This window comes from Chenopodium album, chromosome 20, assembly GCF_948465745.1.
Source record: "Chenopodium album chromosome 20, dcCheAlbu1.1, whole genome shotgun sequence".
In the NCBI taxonomy this organism is placed as follows: domain Eukaryota; kingdom Viridiplantae; phylum Streptophyta; class Magnoliopsida; order Caryophyllales; family Amaranthaceae; genus Chenopodium; species Chenopodium album.
This window is the reverse complement of record NC_137853.1, coordinates 6,850,366-6,876,759: the sequence shown is the minus strand read 5'-3', so window position 1 is coordinate 6,876,759 and position 26,394 is coordinate 6,850,366. Positions and strand designations below refer to the sequence as shown.

At 32.6% G+C, this 26,394-nt stretch overlaps 2 protein-coding genes across 2 annotated transcripts; both read right to left on the bottom strand.

The window, feature by feature from the left end:
- Positions 1–4,789: 4,789 nt before the first annotated feature.
- Positions 4,790–13,978, bottom strand: LOC145598635 (AT-rich interactive domain-containing protein 2-like). The gene is made up of 3 exons (XM_081655013.1): positions 13,595–13,978; positions 12,399–13,507; positions 4,790–6,134 (listed from the first exon to the last, which is right to left on the bottom strand). The coding sequence occupies exons 2-3, from the start codon at positions 13,353–13,355 to the stop codon at positions 5,268–5,270; spliced, it is 1,824 nt and encodes a 607-aa protein (XP_081511139.1). The 5' UTR covers positions 13,356–13,507; positions 13,595–13,978; the 3' UTR covers positions 4,790–5,267.
- A 4,222-nt stretch (positions 13,979–18,200) lies between these two features.
- Positions 18,201–23,883, bottom strand: LOC145598311 (putative E3 ubiquitin-protein ligase RHB1A). Its single transcript, XM_081654649.1, has 5 exons — positions 23,733–23,883; positions 21,218–21,354; positions 19,018–19,432; positions 18,488–18,597; positions 18,201–18,393 (listed from the first exon to the last, which is right to left on the bottom strand). The coding sequence occupies exons 2-5, from the start codon at positions 21,287–21,289 to the stop codon at positions 18,361–18,363; spliced, it is 630 nt and encodes a 209-aa protein (XP_081510775.1). The 5' UTR covers positions 21,290–21,354; positions 23,733–23,883; the 3' UTR covers positions 18,201–18,360.
- Between the last annotated feature and the right edge of the window lie 2,511 nt (positions 23,884–26,394).

Sequence of the window (26,394 nt, the reverse complement as noted above, 5' to 3'; positions counted from 1 at the left end):
GTTAGTTCGGACATTCAACAGAGTAATGGTGATATTTATATATATGGGCCAATTTTATTCTTTTTTCCCTCTTTTATTCATAAGTATTTACACATTTTCATATGTGGTTGATCATACTGTGTGTCTGTGTGGTTGTGGTTACTTGATCAGGGGTTATTCGATCGATCAGGACTTATTTGGTCAAGATTTACTCAGTCAATATTTTGGTTTGTATCAGTCAGCTGTGTGACCGGCCATACAGAAAACGTGTTGTAATTAAATTTACATTATGCATCTTTTGTACTTGGGCAACAACAGTGGAAAATGTCCAGGATTAATATATACGTAAGGGCATATTCTATTCACTTTAAAAGAAAAAAAATTAAGGCCATGGAGGTTGATGCGGTTTAAACCGGTTTAAATATAAAGTAAGGGCAAAATAGGTTTAATCAAGTTTAATACTTGTTTTTAAGTTCAAAAAAGTTTTAAGAACATAGAATGTATCTGTCATATTTGATTTAATCTTGATATATGCAACCTTTTAAGGTAAGTACCCTGTAAAGCTAGAGCAACATACAATGTAACTATTTTGTAGCTATAAATCTTCGTATATGCTTATTTATGTTATTATATAGTAAGGGGAAAATAAAGAGCTAATTGCCTAATTGGCATAGAAATTATTTGGAGTTACATACATTTGGGTAACCCAAGGGACAACCATGCAATGATAGGTTAAAAAAATTTACATACACTTGGTCACCCAAGGGTACCTTTCGATTCTGCTCATATATTAATTTTTACTCTTTTTAAAATCTTAAAATAAGCGGAAAAAAATAAAATTACCCTTGGGTACAGTGCACCTACCTCTATGATTTTAGATGCACCTGGATACATGTAAAATGATTCAATGATAGGTGAATGCATGTGTCGATCTAGGAAATAATATTAATCAGTGATGATATTGGAAGATTTACAGCGAAAATATAATCAAACTTCTATTATATTGGAAAATCACATCTTTTCATATCATATCGGATAAATTCTTCTTAAAATCCATGCTTTTATTATCATTGATTAACCTAATCAATGTCAAATTGTCAACAATGTAAATCTATCTTCTAAGATTATTTGAAAGGAAAATTAAGCAATTGACAATAATACTTGAATGTTTTTATAGTGGTCATTTGAAATATGACTATTGACTACCATAGCATGTAATGATAAAATAATATGATTAGGTTTTTTTTCTTCACATTATACACAACTAGTATTTTAATATTAATTAAATGAAAATAAAAATTGGATACATAAAATGTTGATAAATAACTATTTTACATCAAAGATAAAGAAATATAATTTTTTACGTGAAGAAAAAAATAGACAATCATGGATTGTATAATCATTAAAACATTATGATAGTCATATTTCAATTGACTACAAAAAAAAAAAAAAATATAATAATAATAATAATAATAATAATAATAATAATTTATTTTATTATAAATGTCAAATTCGAATTAGATGTGGCATAATGAATGCTACAACTTAAAAATTATGCTTCTACTTCTACACGTTATTCATTATCTCATTATCAATTTATCGTGGATTTATACATGCTACTTTACGGGTAAGTTCATGTTTCTTAAATTGATAAATAAGACCATACCGACCTCAAATGTGTATTGTGTCATTTTGAGTATATATGTGGGGTTATTATTGTAAATTGATCTTAATTTGGCTTCCTCTCGCTCCTCCATATGTTCATCTTAGAGGTGATCATTGGGCAGGCCAGATCGGGTTTGAGCCGGGCCGAGGTTAAAAAATTTTGCTCATTCCTCGGGTCGGGTCAGGCCAAGCTTCGGGTTGGAAAATATGTGCCTAAACTAGTCGGGCTTTTCGGCCCAATTTCAGGCCGGTCCAAAAAAATCAACTACAAATGCATAAAATCCATTTCCCAAACTCGCCCAAACTTTTTAAAAAATCGAGTCGGGCCGAGCCAGACCCTATTTCGGGCTGGAAAATTTTGCCAAAACTCTCCCAAAATCGAGTCGGGCTAGTGGGTCGGGCTCAGTGTGATCAGCTCTATCTCTTCCTCTATTCACTCACCTCCATGAATGGAAACAATAACTTTCAATGGAGAAATTGAAACACACGAAAAACTTTAATGGAAGAGGAAGACAAACCATACCCTTAAGGGTTAACCATGTCCTAATTTCTCCAATTTTCTTAGGGTTTTTGGTTTAATTCGGCGTCCGAAATGGCAAAGAAGCGGGTGAAAAAGATAAGGGACGACGAGTTACTAGGCAAGGTCAAGCATTCAAGCATGGTGTCGACCAGTTCAATGGAGTTCAGAGGTGAACCCGCTGTGACGACGAAAGCGAAAAAGTACCATAAAATAATAAAATATTTAAAAAATTGCTTTTTATTTACAATGTGCCGTGTTGAGATACAATTATGTTTATCATCAATATAAGAAATTGGGTCTTCCTCCTATTTTATCGAATGATGGTGGGGGTGGTACTTTGCGACGGCAATATTGGTAAATGACTCGTATAAATATATACATAGATAGGGATTGGGTTGGTGCCTGAAAAGTGAAAACTATGGAATTTGGTAATCAAGGTATGTTAAGGGAGTGGCCCACGATTTGGCTCAATCAGCTTTACATACGGAGATGAATACATGTCTTGAAGGATTTCAGTGGGGAGCAAAGCGTTTATATATTAATAGATGTTGTTAAAATTTACAATAATTATGTTTCCTTCGTTAGGATGCTCGAGGATGAATTGTCACACATGTTAGTCTCAGATACATATACATAGTAGATAATATTCGTCAAACTAGTAAACAAGGTGCATATTAGTTTATATTCTTTTAGCAATGTGGTTTAATATGTTTGTTTAACTTCATGTCATATTAGTAAATCCCCCTCGCAACATAGGAAATTTGCATGGCTAAGATTGATGTGGATAACTACTAGCGCAGCACCAACGAAAACTTAAAGAAATATTAATGCAATGTACAAGGACATCATTATGCTTGCAACTTATTATAAACCACATGGTTTACCTCTAATCTTCGGTTGAATTATTTTGTCTAATATGGAAGGAACATATTATCAATATTCAAACAACAATTTGTGACCTTGGAACTTGTAACACAAGTATGTACGATTACTTATTAAAAACTCATTAACTAGGGATTTATGAATTAAATTAATGCTAAAATTGTTGTTGTGTTCATGGTAAAGATTCCGCGTGGATGAAATAACACTCATCTTCCAAGATTTTATACATTTGTTAACAGTATTGTGTTCTTTGCCCCACTTCTCCTCAATAGTTGGAACAATAATTCAATACTCCATTATTTCCTAAATTTAGGCATATATAAATATAATGGGTCATTATCACGTACTAATATTTTTAAGGTATGATTGGAAATGACCTAATTCGCCTAATAAGGGTCAATATACCACAATCAAAACGATGAAAGTTACTAAAAAACTTGAACTAATTGGCTAAAATAATCTTGTTTTTTAGGTGGGAACTTGCGTCCAAAATATATTAGGTGAAAAATAATGATCGATCACTACGGTCAATATGACCTAGCCAAGAGGGAAAAAATGGAAAATTTGTTATTGATTTTGAGACCTAACAGGTAAAATATTAAATTGTTGCCTTTTATTTTATAAGAAAAATACTAAATTGTCAATTAGTTATTTTATTAAATTTCGTACACAATACACATATGTTTATACCTTATCTATCATACATTTGAGTGTATATACATTCAAGAAAGCGTGTAAAATAGTTACACCATAAGTAATTGTTAAACTATCAAGCTAAGCTTGGTCTAGTTGTAAGGATTGTCACCCTCCAACCTTGAGGTTGGTGGTTCAATCCCCACTAGAGACCTTTGAGAATGGAGATCCCTTACCCTTCCCCCTCACTCTTAAAGTATATGACCTGCAAATACTGAACCAAAAAAAAACCGTGGTCTTTCTCCTTACCTTAAAAAAAAAAAAAAAAAAGAAGAAAAAAGCACTAAATGTCAAACTAGTGGTATATCTTAAACTCCCAACACACATATTTGCCTATTTGCACTAATGAAATCTCTGAAGATGGTACCTAAAATAATAATATGAGAAAAAAAAAAAATCAAAATTGGTGCGTAGAAGACAAATTATAGCTAGATTAGTGATAAGACTTTTACCAACAAATTGACACAAACGAGGACACTAATGCATTGATTTCCACTCCCCTCATTCATTCCTTTCTTATCCTCTCCCACCGTAAATAGTCTTTGATAACATACCAATTGCCATTTTGTAAAGAATAAGATCCTCTTTAGTCTTTACTAGTAAATGCTAATTGAGACCTATGTATATTCTATCCTTTTCTCTATGCAAGAGGTCAATTTTGTCACACTCAATGTCGGCCAATTTGGTCACTTTTATTTCAACACGTTCATTGTAAATTTGTAACATGGCTAGCTATATTGCTTGCACTTGCTCTTTGGCTAGCCATTAATCATCATGCAACTATATATGCAAGTACACAAATGTCTTTAGAATGAGTGTAGCAATGTCGGGTTTGAGAAGGTTCAATTATATATGTCGATGTTGTGTTTAACCCATAATAATCCGACACAACTAGTAGAGAGATTGTTTTCTACACGCTTATACCTTTCATAAACGACTTTATTGGCTCATTGCTGTGATATCATCTCTTATGCCGTTACTTATTCTTAATCTACCTAGTTAGATGTTTGCACTCTTTCTTGTATGCATTTACTTCCACGGTTCCACCCGGTATCTACCTAGATGGTAGCATCACCATTGTAAACGTTAGGGCAAGCATCTACAAAGAATAAAAGCTTTGTGAAAATTCTATAACCTAGCATTTCCAAACTTCCAATGAAAGAAATATGTACCATTGAACTCCAGAATCATGTAATTCTTGACTAGATTCTACTGTATCATCTATTCAACTAAAAAAAAAAAAAAGAAAGAAAATTTATCAAAACTGAGAAGCTTTGTGGTCAGTTAAACAGCTTTACAAACTAACCACGCTTGCAAGACTGGTAAATGAGGGTCTGTATCTGTGAGTCTGACTAGCACAAATTTTGGCTAACATACCATACTTCCCCTATTCCAAATTCATGTACTCGGCTAAGCACAGCCACACATGGCATGACACGACGATGAAGCTAGTCAAATCCAGGGAAACAGACGGCTGCAACATTAGAAGATAGCCACTGTATGCTCTCATACCCGAAATTTTGGCAGACTAGTCCAAATCAATAACCTGCTTATTTTGGAAGCATTTCAGGGGCTCTGATCCTAAGACCTTCACTGCCTTGTTCCCAAATGCTTCACTAACAGAGCCAAATTCAGTTTCGTCATCATCACTGTCAATTTCTTTTGGGGTCACTCGATTCTGATAACTTCTACGTTTGATAAGAAAGACGTTGAAGTAGTAGCTAACTAAGTCCATCCTTGATTTCCTAGGAAAAAATGGTTTTCCTAGGAATGGATTGTTCGATCTGATGATTTGCTTAAACCTCTTTTCTTCTTCGGCTGACCAAGAAAGAGAAACCTCCTCACCCATACGATCAAACTTCCAATGATAGAAAGCCAAACCCAGCTCACGCCTTAATTTCATCCTGTTTTCTGCAATGTGAAATCTGTAGCATTCTACCGAACCAGGAAAAAAGCAACTGCATGACTCGAGTCTTCCCTTCCCCACGAGTTTGATTCCACAACTGGAATTCACTTCTTGCATGTCAGGAGTCCAGATTTGAGTGCCTAGCCATTTTGAATCACTCTCGGAAGTAATGCCAGTCCAGATAGGAACCTCAGCTTGAAATTGCGGCCCAACTAAGACATACTTCTCGACAGGGTAATCCTCAAAAGCTGGAACAACTACTCTCTTTGTTTCTGAAATGTTAGCAAGTTCAAGCTCTTTTTGTAATCCATTCTGGAGTGGATACTCAGAAGGATTATTGAACTTACACTTTTCAACGGAGAATGACTTGCAACATTGACAAGGAGAAGTATTCGTTAAAGACAGAAGCCTTTTGCTGCATCTGAGTCCTTCAGCAGAATCAGAGATAATATCGTCTTCATACATGGAGGGATGCATCTTATGTTTCTTCTGCATTTATTGAAACATTCAGATAATTGATAATATTGGTGTAAGAAAGCCAAGGCAAGTAACCATTCACCACCATCATTAAAGAATATGAAATATACAGCCCAAAATTACACAGATGAATACATGATTTTGTCATTAGAACAACATGCTAACATTATGTGTCACCCTTCTTTCAATATAATTTGGTGCCACATGTGCGTATATGTCATCACCCTTCCACCAAGCCTTGTTTTTTAAAATATATGTTTAGACGTTTAGTGTATCTTTTTTAAATAAACAAATATGGAGTATTTCTTCACAAACATTTATGGCAACACTTTATCTTATGAACAAAAAAGGATATTTTTTTACTCCCTCCACTTCATATTGATTGTTCATGAGGATGAAGCATTGGACCGTAAGAGATGGAGGAGGAAGATTTATCTCGATAACTATACGGAATAATCAAATTTGGTTCATGTTAGCCGACCCCACTTATGGGATTAAGGCTTTGATTGATTGATTGATTTCATATTGATTGTTACGTTTGCCTCTTTTGACAAGTTCTTTGTTTGTTACTCACAGGGGTTTATGAAACGTATCAATTAATTCCTAAATTAAATAATTATACTTTTTAATACATCCCCTTCATACCTACATATTTTCCATGCGACTATCCCCATTTATTAAAATATTTGCATACTCCCAATGCAATTATTTCTATCTACAAAAATATTTACATACTCCCAATAAAAATATTCCTATTTTCAAATAAAGTTAATTTTAAAATTGTTTTACACTATCTTATTTTCCTTAATACTCAGGGTCTATTCACATTTACTTATTTTCAGTTCAGTTCAATTCAGTTCAGCTCCAATCAGTTCAGTTCAGTTCAGTTCCAATCAGTTCAGTTCAGTTCAGTTCAGCTCTTAATTTCTCTCTCACATAAAATATTCATTTCAGCTCAATTCAGTTCAGTTCCAATCAGTTCAGTTCAGTTCAGTTCAACTCACTTCAGTAAATATGAACAGGCCCTCAATCATGTAAATCATCAAACATAACCTTTTTTTAGGAACGGAGGGAGTACATGTCAAAACTTTCCCAAAATACTTGAGATGTGTGAATAGTAATCCTTAATCCACTATATTTTTTCCCTTAACCCAAAACGTAACAATCAATATAATACGGAGGGAGTATGTTTCATTATTTTCTTCATCTACTGCATCTTAATAATAGAATACATCAAATTGAACTTTTGAAGTGCAATGTCATTATTACTACCTCCAATACTAATCTTCTTTACGTTTTCATTGTGCATGTTTTCTAATGCAATACTTTGATCATAAATTTCTTTGGTTGTATACTAGTTAAAAAAATTATAACAATTGAAAATTAACAAACCACTGATAGAAATATATCAAATAATACCCAACATGACTATATATAAGAGTAATTTGGAAGTTTCTTCAAACTTATAAATAGTGTCAAACTTACAATAAGAAGAATAAAATGAAATGGAGGGAGTATTTTTTTATCTTACAAAATATATTGTATTATATGAAGTACCTATGTGGATTTTAATTAAAATACGAAAACAATAAGAGAGTAAAACTTAGGAAAATGAAGAAACGAATAACCTATAATCTCTTATTTTTACAACTTTAATTCCCCAACAAATCCTACTTCAACAATATATTGCTTAAATCAACTGTACTTCCCATAACTTCGTGTAGATAAAAGTGGTTCACTTAAGATAACAAAAACGATGGGAGAAACAATAACATGTTCAAAAGCTATGGTCAAATCTAGTACTTACTATTTATGAAATAAGCATATTATTGCCTAAGTTAAATCGAACATAGCCCTAGATGTTACTTTTGTACCTAGACCTAGTTATTAGGCGGGTTGGGTTAGGGTCAGTGCGGGTCGGATCAAGGACGGTCAATGCAGGACGGATCAGGGTCAGTTTGGGTCAGATCAAAGAAGGTCACATTTTATAAGTCCAAAACGGGTGGCAGGTTGATAATAGGTGGGGCAACAAACTATAATTAAAATAAATATTGGACAAAGCCATAGTTTAATGTTATTATAAATACGAAAACATGAATTTAATTTTATTAACATTATCTATTTTCTTTATGTATTAAATTGGAAAAACATTTTAGCTCTATATTAGCCCTACCCAATAAGGGTTTTGTCTATTAAAGGTATTGTCCATTAAGGGCCCTATAAATTAGCCCAGACCCTATTATCATTAGGCTACCTTATCCAATAACCATATCTACTTGTTACCGCTAAGAAGTTTCGTATACACCTTCAACCTTTTGTTTTTTGTGTTTTGGTATTTATTTTTTAGAATCTCTATTATTTAGTGAAGGAAGAAAGAAGAGCCCAAAATACCCTTTTCACTTTAATTGAAAATAGATTTAGAAATTAAAAAAAAAGTAAAATAATTGATAGAGCTTCACAAAATAAATAAATATTTAACAATGGACAATTAATGGACTTACTTAGAACAACAGTTTAAACAATTATAAAAATACAATGTTAATAAGTTTGTTCGCTTGCCTTGAATTGACCGGACCAAAGACCGGAAATTCAAAATTTAAGAACCGCAAACCGAATATGTTTTACTTGGACGGACCACACGAGGCGGTTTAGACTGGTTTAAGAACTTTTCCTATATTTTTAAATATTTTTATAACATTATGAAAAAAAATGTAAGGAAAATAATCGTTTAATGCCTATTTTGAATGTTTAACATAAAAATAACTCATAATAAAATATTATTTCTAGCATATTGAAGGTAAAAATTAAACATTATAGAAGATTTCCTCTTAATGTTAAACAAATTAATTGGTCTAATCCAAGAATGGTTTAGACCAAACCAAACAGAAAACCGATATAAATATCTCAACCCACATATCAAACCGGTTCTCTTCGCCAGTCCAATTTTAGGATTCAAACCGAGTTATGAACACCCTTCAATGTTATCAAACTAGAATAGACAATCAAATTTTAAAAGTTTGATTATATAACCCATATTCATTTCATATGAATATTGTGACTCTTTTGAAAAAATAAAAAAATTAGAAGACCAAACTTGTAAACATAGAATTTGAACACACGCATCGCATGCATTAACACTAAATCCGTATTAAAAGTCATGTAGACCGACACTAAGTTTTAAAAATATTGTGTAATTGGGGTTTGTCGGGGAATCAAAAATCATAGAATATAGATAGTGAGGTAATAGTCTATTAAAAAGTAAAAGCAAAGAATGTAAAAAGAGAGATATATTAAAAAAAATATTAAAAAAAAAAAGTGGTGCACTTAAAAAACGCTTGCAAACGGAAAGTAATGCACCTAAAAAAATAAAAAAAACAGAGGAGTAATATTCAGTCTAAAATTTCCAATTTTAAAATTTACCATCCTCTCGTCCCTTTGTACTATCTAATACAATATTTAAGAAAGTTATTTCAATATATTAACATTATTTTTCAATATAAAATGGGATACCAAAGAGTTAAGTATCTAAGATTGCACCACCAAGTCTCATATTGAAACTTAAATCCCTTAAAATGGATGGCTTGTTTAGGAGAGATAATAGCAAACGGCAAATAAGCTATGTTCCTAAAGATCCTTTGAGAGCCTAAAAGGCTAGAACAAGATAAGTTAAGATGACTCATAATAGAACTCCAAGCTTAAAGTGGGCATACTTTAACAACTTTTAGTAAAAAAGATCAAAGGCCTTTTATAGAATATAATAGCACCAAATTCCAAGTAAACAGCTAAATGCAGGCTGCAGCCAGAAAATGATCATAAAAAGCTCTATATCCCTTCTTAAGTCTGCTAATGGAACAATATGAAGTCACATCTTGTATGCATTGATAGAGTCCCTAAAGGATAAAAGGGTGAAAGAAATGTCGCCACAAGAGAAACCTAGAGTAACAATGCACTATCTAACCTCAATCACGCTTTCCTTCTTTGTTCCCTTTAAATCTCATACGTTCTTCTTTTACGTTGTGACTACTAAATCCATTCCTTCATATCTGATGACTTCCATCCATCTTACAGATATTGTTAAAGCCTCTTAAACATTATATATCTGTAAGTTCTTACAGACGCTCAATAATGTTTATCCTTTTCTACAATAAAGTATGAAAAGCACACCTCAAACCAGATGGATTTCTTTTCAATATTCCTACCCACAATTCCCTCTTACTTCCATTTCTGTATCTGCTTCAGTCAATGCTCCCACATATATGGAATTTCTTTTGTTTTCTAACAATTTAATTATCCTCCACCAAGAAAGGTAGTCCAGTATATCCCACAAAATTCATCATTACCCAAGATGCTAGAATTGAATTTCCACTACAAGTCCTGTACAGAGTATTCAAATTTTCTAAAGCTCATCTGAACATAGATCTTCTACCCTCTCTTTGCCTGTTTCATGCAAATCATCCGAGACACTGCAATCTAAAATAGAAAACACCAAACAATAAAGTCTTGGAATTCAGAAATGACACTTCATTGAAGTCAGTTATTAAGGACAATTGGATATTAGTTGTCTGCTTCTTTACCATACTCATTTACATCGTCAAGAGGGGGAGGAAGCTGCCTATATCTCCAAAACCTTGATCTAACAAAAGTATAAACATATGCCCCTGGCTCAATATTTCTTTTGTACAGAACCTCATTGTAAGTTCTAAGACTAAGTAGCCCTTTTTTTTCTCATCCCATTTACCATATAGTTCAAAGGGTATGTTCTATGTATTTTAATCAATGCAACTAGAAAAAAAAAAATAAATAAATAAATAAAAAAAAAAATTCTATGACATTTAGCACCTAAGTACATTAGCTATAGGGGTACAAACAAACTAATACACTAGCGAACTACTTGCAAAAAAGTTCAGTAAAAACTCGTTAGTTAAGTAAATAAACAAGCTCGAACAAATCATTACAAATAAACCAAGCACAAACAACATCAGGTTCAACTCATTAATATCCGTGAACAACTTGTTTAAGTTTGTTTGTAAGTTTGTTCATGCTCCGTATAAAAAAAAAATTATAGTACTAGCTTGAAAAAATATCTTAAATTTTAAAATTACTTCAGTTATTTATGCATATCTTATAAAAAATAAAAAAATCTCATTACATGAAAATTTGGCGAATTTTTTGTATATAGAAACATTGAAATACATGTGGTTATTAGAAATTCCAAAATTAATTTTTAAAGGTACTTAAGGCTCATTTATTTTATCAAACTTGAAATAAATTTGTTAATGCTCAAGCTCAAACTTAAATGCAAACGAGCATGTTCATGAGCAAAGCTTGAACAAACCAAACTATAACAAATCAAGCTTGAGCTAGAATTCCAAATTCGTTCAATATCAATTAAGCTGGAACTCTAATAATCTTCATCAAGTTTAAACAAAATAGAACTCAACTCAACTTGACTCGTAGTATCTAGTTGTATCCAGCATGCTATATGCCTATATAATCAATCCCTTTCAGTATCACCCTTCGTGGTGCCAAACAATTCCTAGGAAACACTGAGATAGAGACATTTCAAGAAAGAGACCAATCTATGACGTAACAATCATGTCAAAATTCTACCTGTTTGACCGCTTTCTCAAGATTTTCTTTTAAAGCCTCCGAAAAAATTTCACAAAATTATGATTAAGCATCATTCCAATTTTGATCAAATAAAAAATAAGTAGGATATAATTTTCACAATGCTAGCATTTCCAAGATGGATATAAGTTGGATATAAATGTATCACAAAAATAAGTTGAAAGTGCCAAACAATTCCTATCACAAAAATAAGTTGGATATAAATGCATGATATCATTAGAATCTACTTATACTAGCACTGTTATACACATGAAAACCATTTCTCATCTTTTCATATTGATGAGATCAACTATGAACTATCCTATAAGTCCGTATCAAAAGTGGCAGTTTATGACTCCAAAGAGCAAACTAGATGGAAATTGGACATATATTCAAACATACAAGTCCAAGATTCTGTTAACATTAATACCTATCGAGTAGACACCTAAGTTTCTTGATCATTGTATATCAGTGTATCACCCATCCGTTATAGGTGGGTAACATTATCTTCAACTTAATCATTGTACATTAATTCTTTTGATAATCTAAAGTTATATTAAATGCGTCAACCAAAACTATGACATAGTTAGATCTAGCTTCAACCAATTTTTAATCATATAATTTGACCATCTAAAAAATTAAATTAAATGGAGAAGGGGCTAGTTATACCTGATGAAAATGAGATTGCTGATCATTTGAATCAGTATATCTTTTTCGCAGTCTTGCTTCCCGGACCATAAGTGCTATTGACCAGAATTCCTTGTGACTACTTTCCTTCCATCTAGAGCTTCCTGACATAACTCCTATGGACGGATGACAAGGGTTTTTTGCAACTTTGATCATCCAGCCCAGCGTACCTCCAAACATGTCATGTTTCCTCTTGCGAGAAGTACTATCTTCATCAACGACACCTTGCTTCGCTTTTCCAATAAACTCCTTACTATCACATAATCCATCCCCATCATCAACAGCAAGTTTAACCACAACGTTATGCACTTCGGTTCCCTCTTCAGCATTTGGCAAATGCAAAGTTTCCTTCACAGTGACTTTAACATTCTTGCAAATCTTATCATATCCAATGCCATTATTATCCATATTAAATTCATTCTCATCTGTTGAGAAATTCCTTAACCTTTTCTCCAATTCTAATGACAATAACCCTAAACTACCTCCACACTCATAACTCCCATTTGCTGAAACCTTTTCTCTAGTAATTCTATTCAACCATTGGTCCAATTCATCCAAATACTTGTAATAGATCAACTTAAGGGATCCACACATTGTGCATTCAAACCCAAACTTTTCAGCAATTAAGCCCCACAAATTATCCTCCGAAACCGAATGATAACCGCCTCTATCTCTCACTAAACAGAACAGCTTGAATAAATCCACAGTTCGACCGTCCCCCAACAATGCCGGAATCGGCCTACTCCCATTGGCATACACACCCCTTGACAAGACCATTAAAACTTGATCAAACAAACCGCGCAAATTGTCATCACAATCACCCCATTTCACATCATCATCACTCTTAGATAACAAACACCCATTAATTAGCTCACTGCTCTCACTATTATCAGTGCAATTCACCTCAACCCGGTGATCGGAAATCGACCATTCGGCCATGAATTTCCCCTCTTTTCCTATCTCAATTCCTCCCAAATCAATTAAGCCTATAACAAATGCTAAAATGGGAATTGAAGAGAGCAAAAAGATTTGATCTTTACTACAAAAACTCCATCAAAATCACTCTGTTTCTCTAATTTTAGGTTCAATGACTGATAACAGAGCAAAACCACAACATTTTTAATCAATTCAATTGAAATGGGCATCAAAGATTATAGCTTTTTAAGTCAATTGATTACCTCAATGTGTTCTTCGGACATGCAAACAAACACCCATTTCTTCTGTTCCCAGTTGAGTCCACCTGAACTAAATTGAGCGCTGGAAATATTAAAAATAAAAAATTAAAATTTAAAAAAAAAAAAAACAAGGAAAAAAAAAAGTGTATGAGAAAAATGAAAAGAATAGGAAGGTGGGCGTCTGAATTTTAGGAAGCTAAGATTAGAACAAATGGGGGTTTTGGAAATGTATGAAAGCAATCATCAAGAAATTAGCTGGAAATGAAATTTTAATTAAAGGGGAAAAATAGAATAATTAAGGAGAAATAGAAATTGTAGTTTGTTTTGGGTCAATATGAATATAGATGATGGTGCGAATTAAGGGTTCAAAGGGAATTTTTTAGGAGAGACAAGATGGGCTTGAAAGAAACCCTAAATAATTTTGATTTTCGAACTTTGAGAAATTTGGTTTTGTGTTTTATAAAGACAAAGAGAGATGGAGTATAAGATTTTTTTTTTTTTTGGATCATGTTATTATATGGAATTATGTTTTTGACTACAAGGGTTTGGTGGGATGAAATAACAAAAAATATCAAACATTAATTTTAAGATTGGATTAATTTTATAATTGTCTTAAATTTGATAACCTCATAATAATCCGGATTAAGCAAACCTTGTATAAAATAGATCAGATCGAGTGATATAAAAACAATACAATGGCTTTAGGAGGTTGCCCTTATTTATCATGTTGATAGACAAAATGTACCGATCAAATGGCAAAATTATAAATAAATCTACAAAAATGTCCGATCAACAGCATTATTGTCATAATATCTAAAGTGTGTGGCCCATATTTAATATAAAACATATTGATTTATTTACGGTTTGCAATTTTATTTGCATTTTTTGTTTCATCAATGTGATAAATTTGTATAATTCGTTGATTTTAGTCACCTCAACCCTCGTAAATATCACCCCTTTACAGTGCTGAATTATGTATGATCTGACATGAGAAATATTCTTCGTATAAGTTATTGTTGTAATTATGTTATTTAGGATGATATTGATCATTAGACTAAATCTGTTTAGTCTTTAAAAAAAAAGACTAAATCTATTTTATGTGATTTTTAATGGCTTTCGAATTTAAGCCACTTATGTTGAAGTTAGCCCCAAGTTATTGTCGGCGTGCTTGAAAGCATGTGATTTGAGAATATTTTTCATAATACGAGGTGCTTATTTGAGAAATGTTAGGAGCAACACGAAATAAAAGGCTTGACTAGTTTGAGCATCTGATCTAATGGGAGTGTTTGCTTGAGAAGGAGTTGGAAGAAGAGTTCGACACCAAAAGGAAGGGGGAAAAAAACTTAATAGAAACCAATTTCAAAATGTAATCGTCAATTTACTAATTTCTAGCAACAATATACTCATGCAGATGAAATTTAATCTTAAGTTTTGGGTTTCACCCTCCAAGACTCTAACCAGTACCGGAAGTAGTTGACCACTAGCCAAGCCCATAGAATTTGTATTTGAAGCTCTTTTACTTCCTTCATTCTTTTGATATTGTATGCTTTGTAGCATGAATAGGAATTGGAATTCACACTTCCTAAAATACAATTTAAACCTTACAAAATGATATTTGAATAGAGAACATTACAAAATTAAAATAGCAGAGGAAATAGATATAAATCAGATGATTTATATGGATTTGAATCTTATAAATCATTGGAAAAGGACAGTACTCCAATAATTACTCTAATGTGTAAGACCTTGTTCATCTCACCTTAAAAAAGAATATTCAGTAAAATATATTTCAGTTCAGTAAAAATAATTTCAGTTCTAGAAATTTAAGTTCAGTTCAGCAAAAATAATTTCATTATAGTAAAAATCAGTAACTTTAAAGAAGAAATTCTGCACAGAATCAGTTAAATAATTCAGAACAACAAAAATAATTTTAGTTTAGTACAATTAATTTCAGTTCATTAAAAATACTATAAGTTCGGCAAAAATAATTTCAGTTTAGTAAAAACAATTTTAGTTAATTAAAAATAATTTCAATAAGGTGAAGTGAATAGTGCCTAAATTTTGGTCAAGGTTTTTATTTTTTATTTTTTTTAAGAAAAAAAGTTGAATAAGTATCAATTTGACCAATATCATGCCTTACTATTACTAGTGATTTCTTTTTTCCAATAGAGGTGCAGTGTAAAACTCAACATCATGAATTGATGTAGTGGTTTTTTTTTTTTTTTTTTTTTTGGTTTTTTTTAAATGAAGGTTAGAAAAAGAGAGAACATTAGGACTCTCCTCCATAGAAAACTCCTATTGCATGTAGCACACTACGAATAATAGTTAGGTTTTTTAAGCTCATGTAAATGAATGAATGTGATAGGTATTATAAACTGATTGTGTTGATAATACTACACTTTAAATTTTTAATGGAACAATTTAGTGTATTTTGATTCAAAAAAACAGTCAAAAATATTTTGTTGTTAAGATTATTGTACTTTGTAAATTGGATATTTTCCGAAGCATGGGTTCACTTTAGTTATTCATAATAACTTTTGAGGATTTTTTAGAACAAGTCAAATTACGAAATCATACTAATGAGAATGCATCATAATGATACTTATGACAATATGACATTGATGAGAATGCCACAAGCCATTATTATTTCTAGGTCAATTATTATCATCAATGAATGAGGACTATTTTAATGCCACATAGCATAACAGGAAACAAATATTCATTCCTATATGTATCAATCACATTAATCACATTATTAGGGGATTAATGTGATTGATACATGAATCTTGCTAACGAGCGCCCCGGGGCGTTGTATATGGATTTGAATCATCTATTCACACCTCTTATATGCGAGTTGATCCGTTAGTTAAATTGTCATTGGTCTCATAGCTAACAATGTAACAATTGTCACCTTACCATAAAAAAAATAAATAAATAAATAAAGGAAAACGTTGACTCTCCTACATTATTTCAATTTTTACATTTAAGTTTCAAAAACAATAATGCAATAATATAGAGCTATAGGAGTGTAGTTTGAATTCGATTTTGTTACTTAGTCTTCCCAGTGAAATTATGATTTTGAATTCGATTTAAGTTTGAATTTGATTTTGTTACTGATTTTGTTACTTAGTCAAGGTAGTCCTTATCAGTAGGCCTGTACAAAACTATCCGAGAATCTGAAAATCCGATAATTCGATCCGCAACCGATCCGAATTTTTGGATATCCGATCCGAGTTTTCATTTCGGATCGGATAAAGCGGATATCGGATGCGGATTTGGATATTAGTTTTCATAATTTCGTATATCCGATATCCGAAATATAAAGCCTAAAATAGTGAAATATATATAAAATTTTTAAATTGTTCATATAAAACTAACCCTGTATTATTAACTTATTGTAATATTCTTAATATATTTGATGATAATATTAATTGCAAAAGGACTACTATTTTTGTTAATATATTTTGTACAACTTAGCGATAAAAAAAACGGTAAAATTAGTGAAGTTTAGAAAGTAATCATAACAATTTTACTTAATATTGGATAATGGATATCCGATGCATCCGATCCGAAAATTTTGGATATCCGAATATCAGATATCCGAATTTTTCAAATCGGATTTGGATATCAATTTTTGATATCCGAGTCTTCGGATATCCGATCCGAAATCACATTTCGGATCGGATATCCGATCCGTGAACAGGCCTACTTATCAGTTCATTACAAATTGATTCATTGACGCGAATTTATGTGATTTGAAGAAGATGATATTTGAAGCAAACCAAAACCAACTTATTACATTCAATTGATAGAACTTCTAATAAAAGGTTGTACAAACAATGATATAAAGAAAAATATGAAGAATTGTCATATATAAACGATAAAATGATATGAGGAAATATGGTTTTTGTTAGCTATTAAATTGAATTTATATGGAAATATTTAGAGAAAAAAAAAAAAAGGTGACTATTTGAGACGAAGAGAGTATTTGTTTGTTGACATATATGACAATACCATCAGGCATCAACTCTGTAATCCTCCATAAATAAATAACCAAGAATCCAATCCGATAAAAATAAGAAATATATACATTATGCACGCGAATTCAGCAAAATCGAAAAAAGCACACGGCAGAAAAAGCCAATCTTCAGGTAAGAACGACTGTAAAAAAGGTTAAAAAAAAAAATTCAAAACACCTAAAACTCTGTTCAATGGACCTATACACGTATGTAAAAAATGACAGAAAAAACCAACACAACGGGAACACAAAGAACCTGCTTATTCCCGCCAGTATTTCCAGTATAAAAGTAGCATACAGTACAATGCAATCGGTAATGCCGAATTCAATCCCCCAACTGCATTGTACTGCATGCTACCGAATGTTAAACCTTTTCCTACTACCATGTTTTGTCACTGAATTGATCGAAGCTCCAACGATTCATCAATCAAATAGCAAGGCCAACACCGAAGAGCTTTTTGGAAAATCTACCTAGAAGACCACCCCCCCCCTCCCCTCCCCCAACACTCTTGTTTTTGTTCCCCCCCCCCCCCCCCCCCCCCCCCCGGTTTACCTACTCCGTTTTAAATTCTACTAGTTTGACAAACGCCGAGAGATATGATCATCACTCTCATGACACTGAATTGTCTAATTACAATCACCCATGTCAGGTGGAAGCTAACTTGCAATTGCGACACAAAACAGATGATTCTACTCTAGCCAAGGCCTCGATAACAAGAAAGGAAGTAAAACAATTGAGCTTGCATCAAGGCTAAATATTAAAATCTTCATCAAACACCATTTCCTGCATCATAATAAGAGAATTGTAAGATGAAATAGGAACTGAAAGGTAGATCAATCTAGTCTATTATTAATCTGAAGGGTATGCAGTAACAGACCTTATCACACACTGGACAAGTTTCACTTCTTTCCATCCATTCGAGAATGCAACAAAGATGAAAATGATGCTCGCATTTAGTAAGCATCTTTGGATTCTCCTCTGTGTACTCTGCAAACAAAACCAGCAACAGGAATGTAATTGACATTTAAACAAAACCTGATACATTAACAAGATCAGAGATAGCACAAGCTTAAAATACTACATATAGACATATAGTAAGATATGAAAGTCAACACTCAACAAAAAGGCTGATATCATCATTTGCTGACTTCAATTTTTTATTAATCCCAACATTCTACTTAGAATGAGCTTCAAACTCCATTATGATATGTCCCCCCAAATGATTTAACACTTCCCTTCAGCTTGAATTTAATGCATTACAGTAGTTTGGACATTACATTTCCCTCCCCCTCCTCCTTTTCAACTTTTCGTTCTTTACATAACTACTTTTAACTCTGTTTCCAGCCCATATATAAAATTCATTACAAGACAGGAAGTAGAAATGAAAGAGCTACATCCAATTGTTACCTTCAAGGCATATAGGACAATCTTCTTCTTCTATGATTGTAAGATTCTGTTCGATCGGCTTCTTAAGATCATCTTCAGAATCCTCAGATAAGGTAAGTTCCACGACAGATTTTGTTTTCTCGTCTATTTCTTTCTTCTCTTGATTTTCTGAAGAATCAGCATTGTTCTGTCCTTCCTCAGAACCAGAATTTGCTATTTCACTTGTTGTGTCGCTCTTGGTAAGATGAATCTCTCTACCATGTGGTGTTCGAGGACGTCCTAAATCAACATCGTAAGGAATAGGAGCAGGAGGTGGAGTATATGTATCTGGACTTGATGTGTCTAAATTGGTATCAACCAGCAGTCCTCCTGCCAGTCCGGGAGGTATTCCACGGTTAGCTGACAAGGGCTCACGCTCCTCAGACGTTCTGGGGCACTGAAGAAAGTTGAAATTGTTGAAACAAAATTTCAGAGGTTACTACATTATATTGATATAGGTAAAGATTAAGCAACCTGCACATATTGCTCCAGACATTAAAATTGCAATAGCATTTGAGAATTTTAATGACTCTGAAAGAGAATATCTGACATGACCAAGATAACAAAAAGGAATGATGAACTTCAAACCAATATAAATTCTTCAGGAACCTCTACAGTGTAATTTGTAGAGGTGGTGAGAGTGACTGCCTATATTTAATATATCAGGGTCATTTAGTAATTGTTCCTATTCATATTATCATGTATCAATACAAAAGTACTAGGCCATGGACTTGACTGTTGCTGGGCTTGTCAAATAATTACATACACTAGCAATGAATTAACACCATGAATAAACATTTTCTTATGAAAACAAGCTAAATTGCAGATATTCCATCTTACTTTCTGCTTTCCAAAGCAAATAAGTATATCACCTAGAGCTACAAAAGGTCACCATGTTCAAAACATTCAGCATCATCGATTTAAGTAAAGATAGTACATATGGCTGGATGGGAGCATATTAGAAGAACTTAAGACAGTTTGGGACTCATCTGACAGCAAGAATGCCCTACAATTTAAGTAACAAATCATAGTTTACAAAAGGCTTCCACTGTAATTATCACCCCAGACATTAACAGCTTTGCAATTCCATATTCATATTGGCATTCCTCATTGTCTAGCTGCCTATTCTTCATCAAACCCAAAATATATTCTCTATCCTAGGCCACATTATCCTCGCATCGCACCACGAGAGTGTTAGTCACCATGAGTATTTTGATATTCTCATTTCAACAGGAGTTTCTTACAAAAATCTTACCGTGTACAAGAATTTTTCTTGATCATTTGGATTTGTATCTTAAAAAGCATGTACAAAAATACAGGACAAGGGCAAGACAACTAAAGAGACTACTTATTAGGCCTTAATAAGTCACAAAGTTCATAGATTAACCAAGATAGTGACCAACAAAGCACAAACTTAAAATGCAGCACCTGTTTACCCCCTTCCCCCCCCCCCCCCCCCAAAAAAAAAAAAAAAAAAAAAAGATAGAAAAATAACTGCACGAGACGGTGCCCTCTCAAACATCAGCTGGTGCTAATTCATACATCAGACTGATCAGAGGTTCATTTGGTCACAAGTTTGCTGAGTCACCAACTTCGTAACAAACTAATAATTGGATGTTTTATGGAACCTGAACGTGATCCTCCCAGAGTTTCAATAATCTTCTAAAACTTGTGAGTTCACATGTCACACAGTTCCACCCAAAAAGAAATTTGACTCGTAATCTTAAACACAAACTATATTGCATATTGCCAGCATAATTTTAACCTAGTTACTTGCACAAATAAAAGGAGTTATTAAATTGCACTGTGTTTATTTAAAACAAATTAACAAATACAAAATTATGTTACAATGAACTTGCTAGTACAAGCAGAATTACTGTCTACAATTGGTACTCCAACAGTCACACCCTATGACATTTCCATCTTATTGAACTACAGCATAGCAGCCATAAAATACTCTAACCAAAAGATGACAACATTGTTAAAGTTATGCTGATGCATCAGGCTTGGAATTGCATTATTAGCTCATTCTGATTTTATTCCTAGACGATGACAAAACTAGATAGGAGACCTATATAATGAATTGGAACTGCTAGTTGTAACTTTATAATAAAAATAAAATAAAATAAATAATGGTCCAATAATTTTATAGGGTAGTTGTATTCAGAATGAAATTTCTTACATAATAATAAGTCGGGGTCCTAGCTGGTTCAGATCTTCTAGACGAAAAGCAGCAACAGCAACAACCTCCCATTCTCTCACTTATACTTTATCATCCACTTAAAATTATATACACCTGGAGCATCTCTAGTTGTCTCCCTGCACAAAAGAATACAATTCATGCACAAATGTAAATAATGCATTAAGAGAAGAATAACAGCAGCATCCCAGAGCAATTTCCGCCACAGGCTAGATCCAAAGAGGTTTAGATGTATATAATCTTACTCCCACACTACATTGCGTGAGGAAAAGCGTCATCAAGATTAGGCAGCAGAAGACATTCATCATAGTATGCACAACCAAAAAGATCAGATTTATAAACCCTACAAATTTCAAAATCCATGATATAAAGCGCAGAACAGATGCCAGGTTACTTTGACATTTTAAGGCTATAAAACTACTCAACAATCAAGATTTTTAATTTTTTCTTTATGTATGAATATATTCTGATTTGACAGAAAATCATTGAAAACCTTCAAAAAAAATACAATCCTACGTTATACCTCATCCACATTTCTTTCAAACTAGCACTATGAATCTGCATTATTCCTTTTATTATATGAGGATTTGAATTTTGCTAAAATATAATGTATAGTCTATTATGCCTGCTGTCTAAGAAACAATTAGCTACAACATGTAGCTGAAGAGTTGCTTGATAACTTGACAAGTTATGCTAACGTCACGTGAACAGAAATGATTCTATAAAGAGAAATGATTCTGCTGGAAGATTCTCATATAAAATGTTGGTGGTTTCAATGGTTTCATTCCATATTCTATCTGAAAGTTAAGAGGAAGAATAATTTGAGGAATCTGGAACCCATAATCATATTGATCATGGTAGGACCAACCAGGACTTATCATGTTTTCGAAAGCCCACCTATAGATTTATGAATCAAGGCTATGCGCTGCTAAGAGCTCCATTACCAATGTGATTAACACAACAACAAACTGGTATGCCATGTATAGTGCTAAGTGGAAGAGTTAGTGAGCCAGAGGAGAGCCAATACACAGTCAAAAGATCACACTAGTGCTAAGTGGAAGAGTTAGTGAGCCAGAGGAGAGCCAATACACAGTCAAAAGATCACACTAGCTCCTAGGAGCACCCCATCATGGAGATGAGGCATGTCATTACCTGTCAAACATGCAAATATTCCTTAAGCAAGCAATAATTTCCATTTCACAAGTATTTACTCAAATTAATACTTCTTAAAAATTGACACTACTACTAACTTGTTTAACAATCATCCATTTAATAAATCAGGACACAATTTCACTTATATCATCAAACACGGTCAACTTTAATCATATTTTCTACTTTCACTTTCTTATTATGTCTCTCAAGTATTTTGAAATTTTTATTTTTTTGAAAGGAACCCCTGAGTACTTAATAAGGCTAATTTATTCACATACAACTCAAAAATTAACTTGACCATCAAAGTCAAACATGGCTATTAATTTTGATACAGTTATTAACTTATGTTGCTTCGTTCCTTCATTTCACCTAAGTACCTGTATATAAAACTTATTAGTTTAACAATACTCAACACTAAAACATGGGTTTGCCTCATAGACACTCCATTTTAGAATAAAGCCACACATTTTAGGATATGGCCTTCACTGACACTTGGACACATACTCGTGTCCAACACTTCTTACCAAGAGTGAGTAATATAACTAGTGCCAACTCTGTCACGAATCTTGCTTAATTAATTTTTTTGCCATATCCAAGTCGTCTTAAGAGTTTGCAAGTTACAAACAACAACCGAATCAATAACTAATAATTAAATTGACTGTGTCCTCATTCCTCTACCTTAACATATTGCCAGGACAATAAGGGTTTGTAAATCGTCATTGCAAGCCTTTTCCGAAACTAAACACAACATTTGAAAACCGTGTATGATAACTTATAAGTTCATGATACAACTTGTTTGTATGATTAAACTTTTCAAGTCTCAAAACCAAACACGAAAAACTCGCAGCGATACTGAAGAATCCCTAAATTTTAGTTTCAGTAGATCAATCCTAAGACGCTATTACTCAATCACACAATTGTACCAATTACTCAAACATAAGCTTATCAATTTCAATCATTGATCAAAGAACAAAAATCATACACAACAAACTGATTCATCAGCAAAAACAGAAACTTAAATTAATAACAATAATAACACCAAATTTATAGTCAATCATCATCTGAAAAAATTCGGACAAATTTAGAAATTTCTTGCTAAAAAACAATCAAGTCAGCAAAACCTTATCTCCTCAAATCAAAATAACATCAAAATCATCAACAAAATTCCGCCAATCAAATCAGAAAAACCAAAAACAAAATCAAAAACCTAAAAAACAAAAGAAAACAAAGGCATAAACCAAAACAAAAATCTGCTACAACCTGGAAATTCAATCAAGAAACACACTAATAAAAAAAAATCAAAAAATTAAACATAAAAATCAAGAAAAAGTAGTGATTAAAATACCTGATAAATTGAAAAATCGTCGGAAAATCGAGGTTGAGTATAGTAGAGGAGATAGAAAGCGAGTGAAAATATCGGCGGTATCGTTAGAGCTGACGCTTTAGCTTTGGTTCCCTCTCTTGTATTTTTGTTATTGGGAAGAGAGAGAAAGAGAAAATAGAATTTTGTTCAGCGATAAATATAAAATAGCGTCAATATTGGAGGAGTAGATGTGTCAGTTTAGAAACTACGTGGAATTTTTATTTTTTTTTTTTTTTTTTTTTGACTTAGCTCGTTTAATGGGGTTGGAAATTTGGAATGGACACTTGTATTCACGCAATTTTGACTACACTTTATTTTCCAAATTTTCGTATTTAGGTAACTTTGATTTTTATTTTCAACCTTTTGCATTTATACAGTACTCCCTCCATCCCTAAATTACATTCCTCTTTCTCTCTATTATGTGAGGAATAAATGCTAGAAGAAGGAATGTAATTTAGGAACGGAGGGAGTACAATTTTTTATATTTTATACAAAGTACGTACGAAGTATTTATAAGGGGGTGATATTTTGTAGGTTCGGTAGTTGACTAGTAATGTTTTTGGGTAGAAATATGGAGAAAAACACAAAATGACATTGAGCTAATTTTAGAATTTTAAGGAAAAAAATGTGGGTACATTTTTCAACAAGGTGGATATTATTGATAGTGAATACTCCCTCCATATTTTTTTAAGGGTAATAATATATGTAGCCTTAAGGGATACATATAAGGATACATATAAGCATTAAATACACTTTTGGAAATTGTATAAAATAAGGAATTCATGACAAAAACACGTGTAAATTAGTGAAATTAGCTTTTCTATTTTTATGATTTCTTAACTTTTTACGATTTTCAAGCGAAATAATTTCAATATCATTTCTTATTTAGTACGAGTACTACGTATAAGTTTAGCAATGCATGACAAAATCATGCGCAGATCAAAATTAGTCTTAGTATAAGATATAACATAGTCATGTTAGGTCTTATTTAATTCGTCTCGATGAATAGATTATTAATATTCAATTGTTATGTAATAAGCAACTAACGGTATTTATGGTCAAAATCTTATATTGGCAAGCCGCAAGCGTGCCCAGTTAAAATGGGAACTATAAAAGAGGTGGAGGAAGTAGTATATACTTTCACAAAAGCTCATAAAGATCCTTAAACCATCATTATGCATTAATTTATGAGGTAAAGTTATTGGGTACACAATTTTGAAATCTTAAATTTAAACCTACACATTTCTTGTATATGACTATTAGTACCATTAAATTTGAACCTACGAGAATTTTTCAAACTAAAATGCTCATCATTATTCAACAACTCGATATTTTTAAATTTCATAGTATGGGTCTATTCTATATTTCTATCACATAGCGTAATTGAAATTGTCGATATCTCATTGTATTGTTCATATAAGTTGTCCCACATTAGAATCTAGTACCATATTTAAGGTACTTCCTCCGTTCCTTTTTGTTAAGCTTGACATTATTTACAATTACAAAAATATTCTAAATTCTTATCTATCTACATATAGGTATACACACACACACATAGTCATATATGGGTCTTTGTCGCATATGAATATATGATTAAAGATGCATTAATACATAAACGTGCACACTTTTTACAGTCAAAACAAAAAGAATAATGGAAAATGATGGGAGTATATGTGTTAATCCTATCATTAATTGGTTTTTATTATGAAACCTTCTTTGAATTTGTAAGTAGATTGAACTCTCCTTCTCTTTATTTGACATAAAGTTTTTACATAACCACTTCTTATAAGTTGACACGGAGTTTTTATTGGCCTTATTACCAACGCTACTAGACCACTACCCAAGTTATTATGGAGTACTTAATAAGTTAATAGTGGCTTGACTGGCCTGTGCCCAACATTACAAGCCTGCGACCAAAGTTGCCAATGGAGAATTGGAGATACTGCAATCATTGAACAAGTTGATTTTGGAGGTTCAAAGCTTGGCCTGTTTTTGAGAGTAGATTAATGCTGCTATGACCGGATGAATGGCGAATGTGGTGGCCAAGATGGGAGGCAGATTAGACCTTTAGGGGTTTCCATAGGTGTGATTACTTTAAGGGAGGACAAGGAGGGATGCTAATAAGAAAAATCGATAAGCATACACGCCATTGTCATTGTTATGTAGAACTCTTCTCAATTATTTTAGTTCATGATTGCGAGATATCCTTACCTATAGACCAAGTATTACTTAATAAGAGCAAGTCTTATATGGATTTGTCTTGCATCAACTAATCAACGTATTCATAAATATATTTCCCCTTCATCAAAGTTCAAAGCGAAAGTAACAAGGTCATTATACAAAAAACACAACAATCTAAAGATGGAAAAAAATGGAATTAGTCTGTAAAAGAACATTTTTTTTTTTTGACAAGCTGTTAAAGAACATATTATCTCTCCAATTAGTGTTAAAATTACAAGTAATTAAATAAATCCAATGGCCCCACTTTTTTTCTTGGTTCAATTGTTATTGGTCTATGCCGTCTATCATAAAAAGAAGAGCACGGTTCACAATCATAAAAATGAAAAGTAAATAGGAAAAAGAAAACACAAATAATAGCCTGCCTACCAAGTAATTTGGAATATGTGGAAAAATAAGTCAAAAA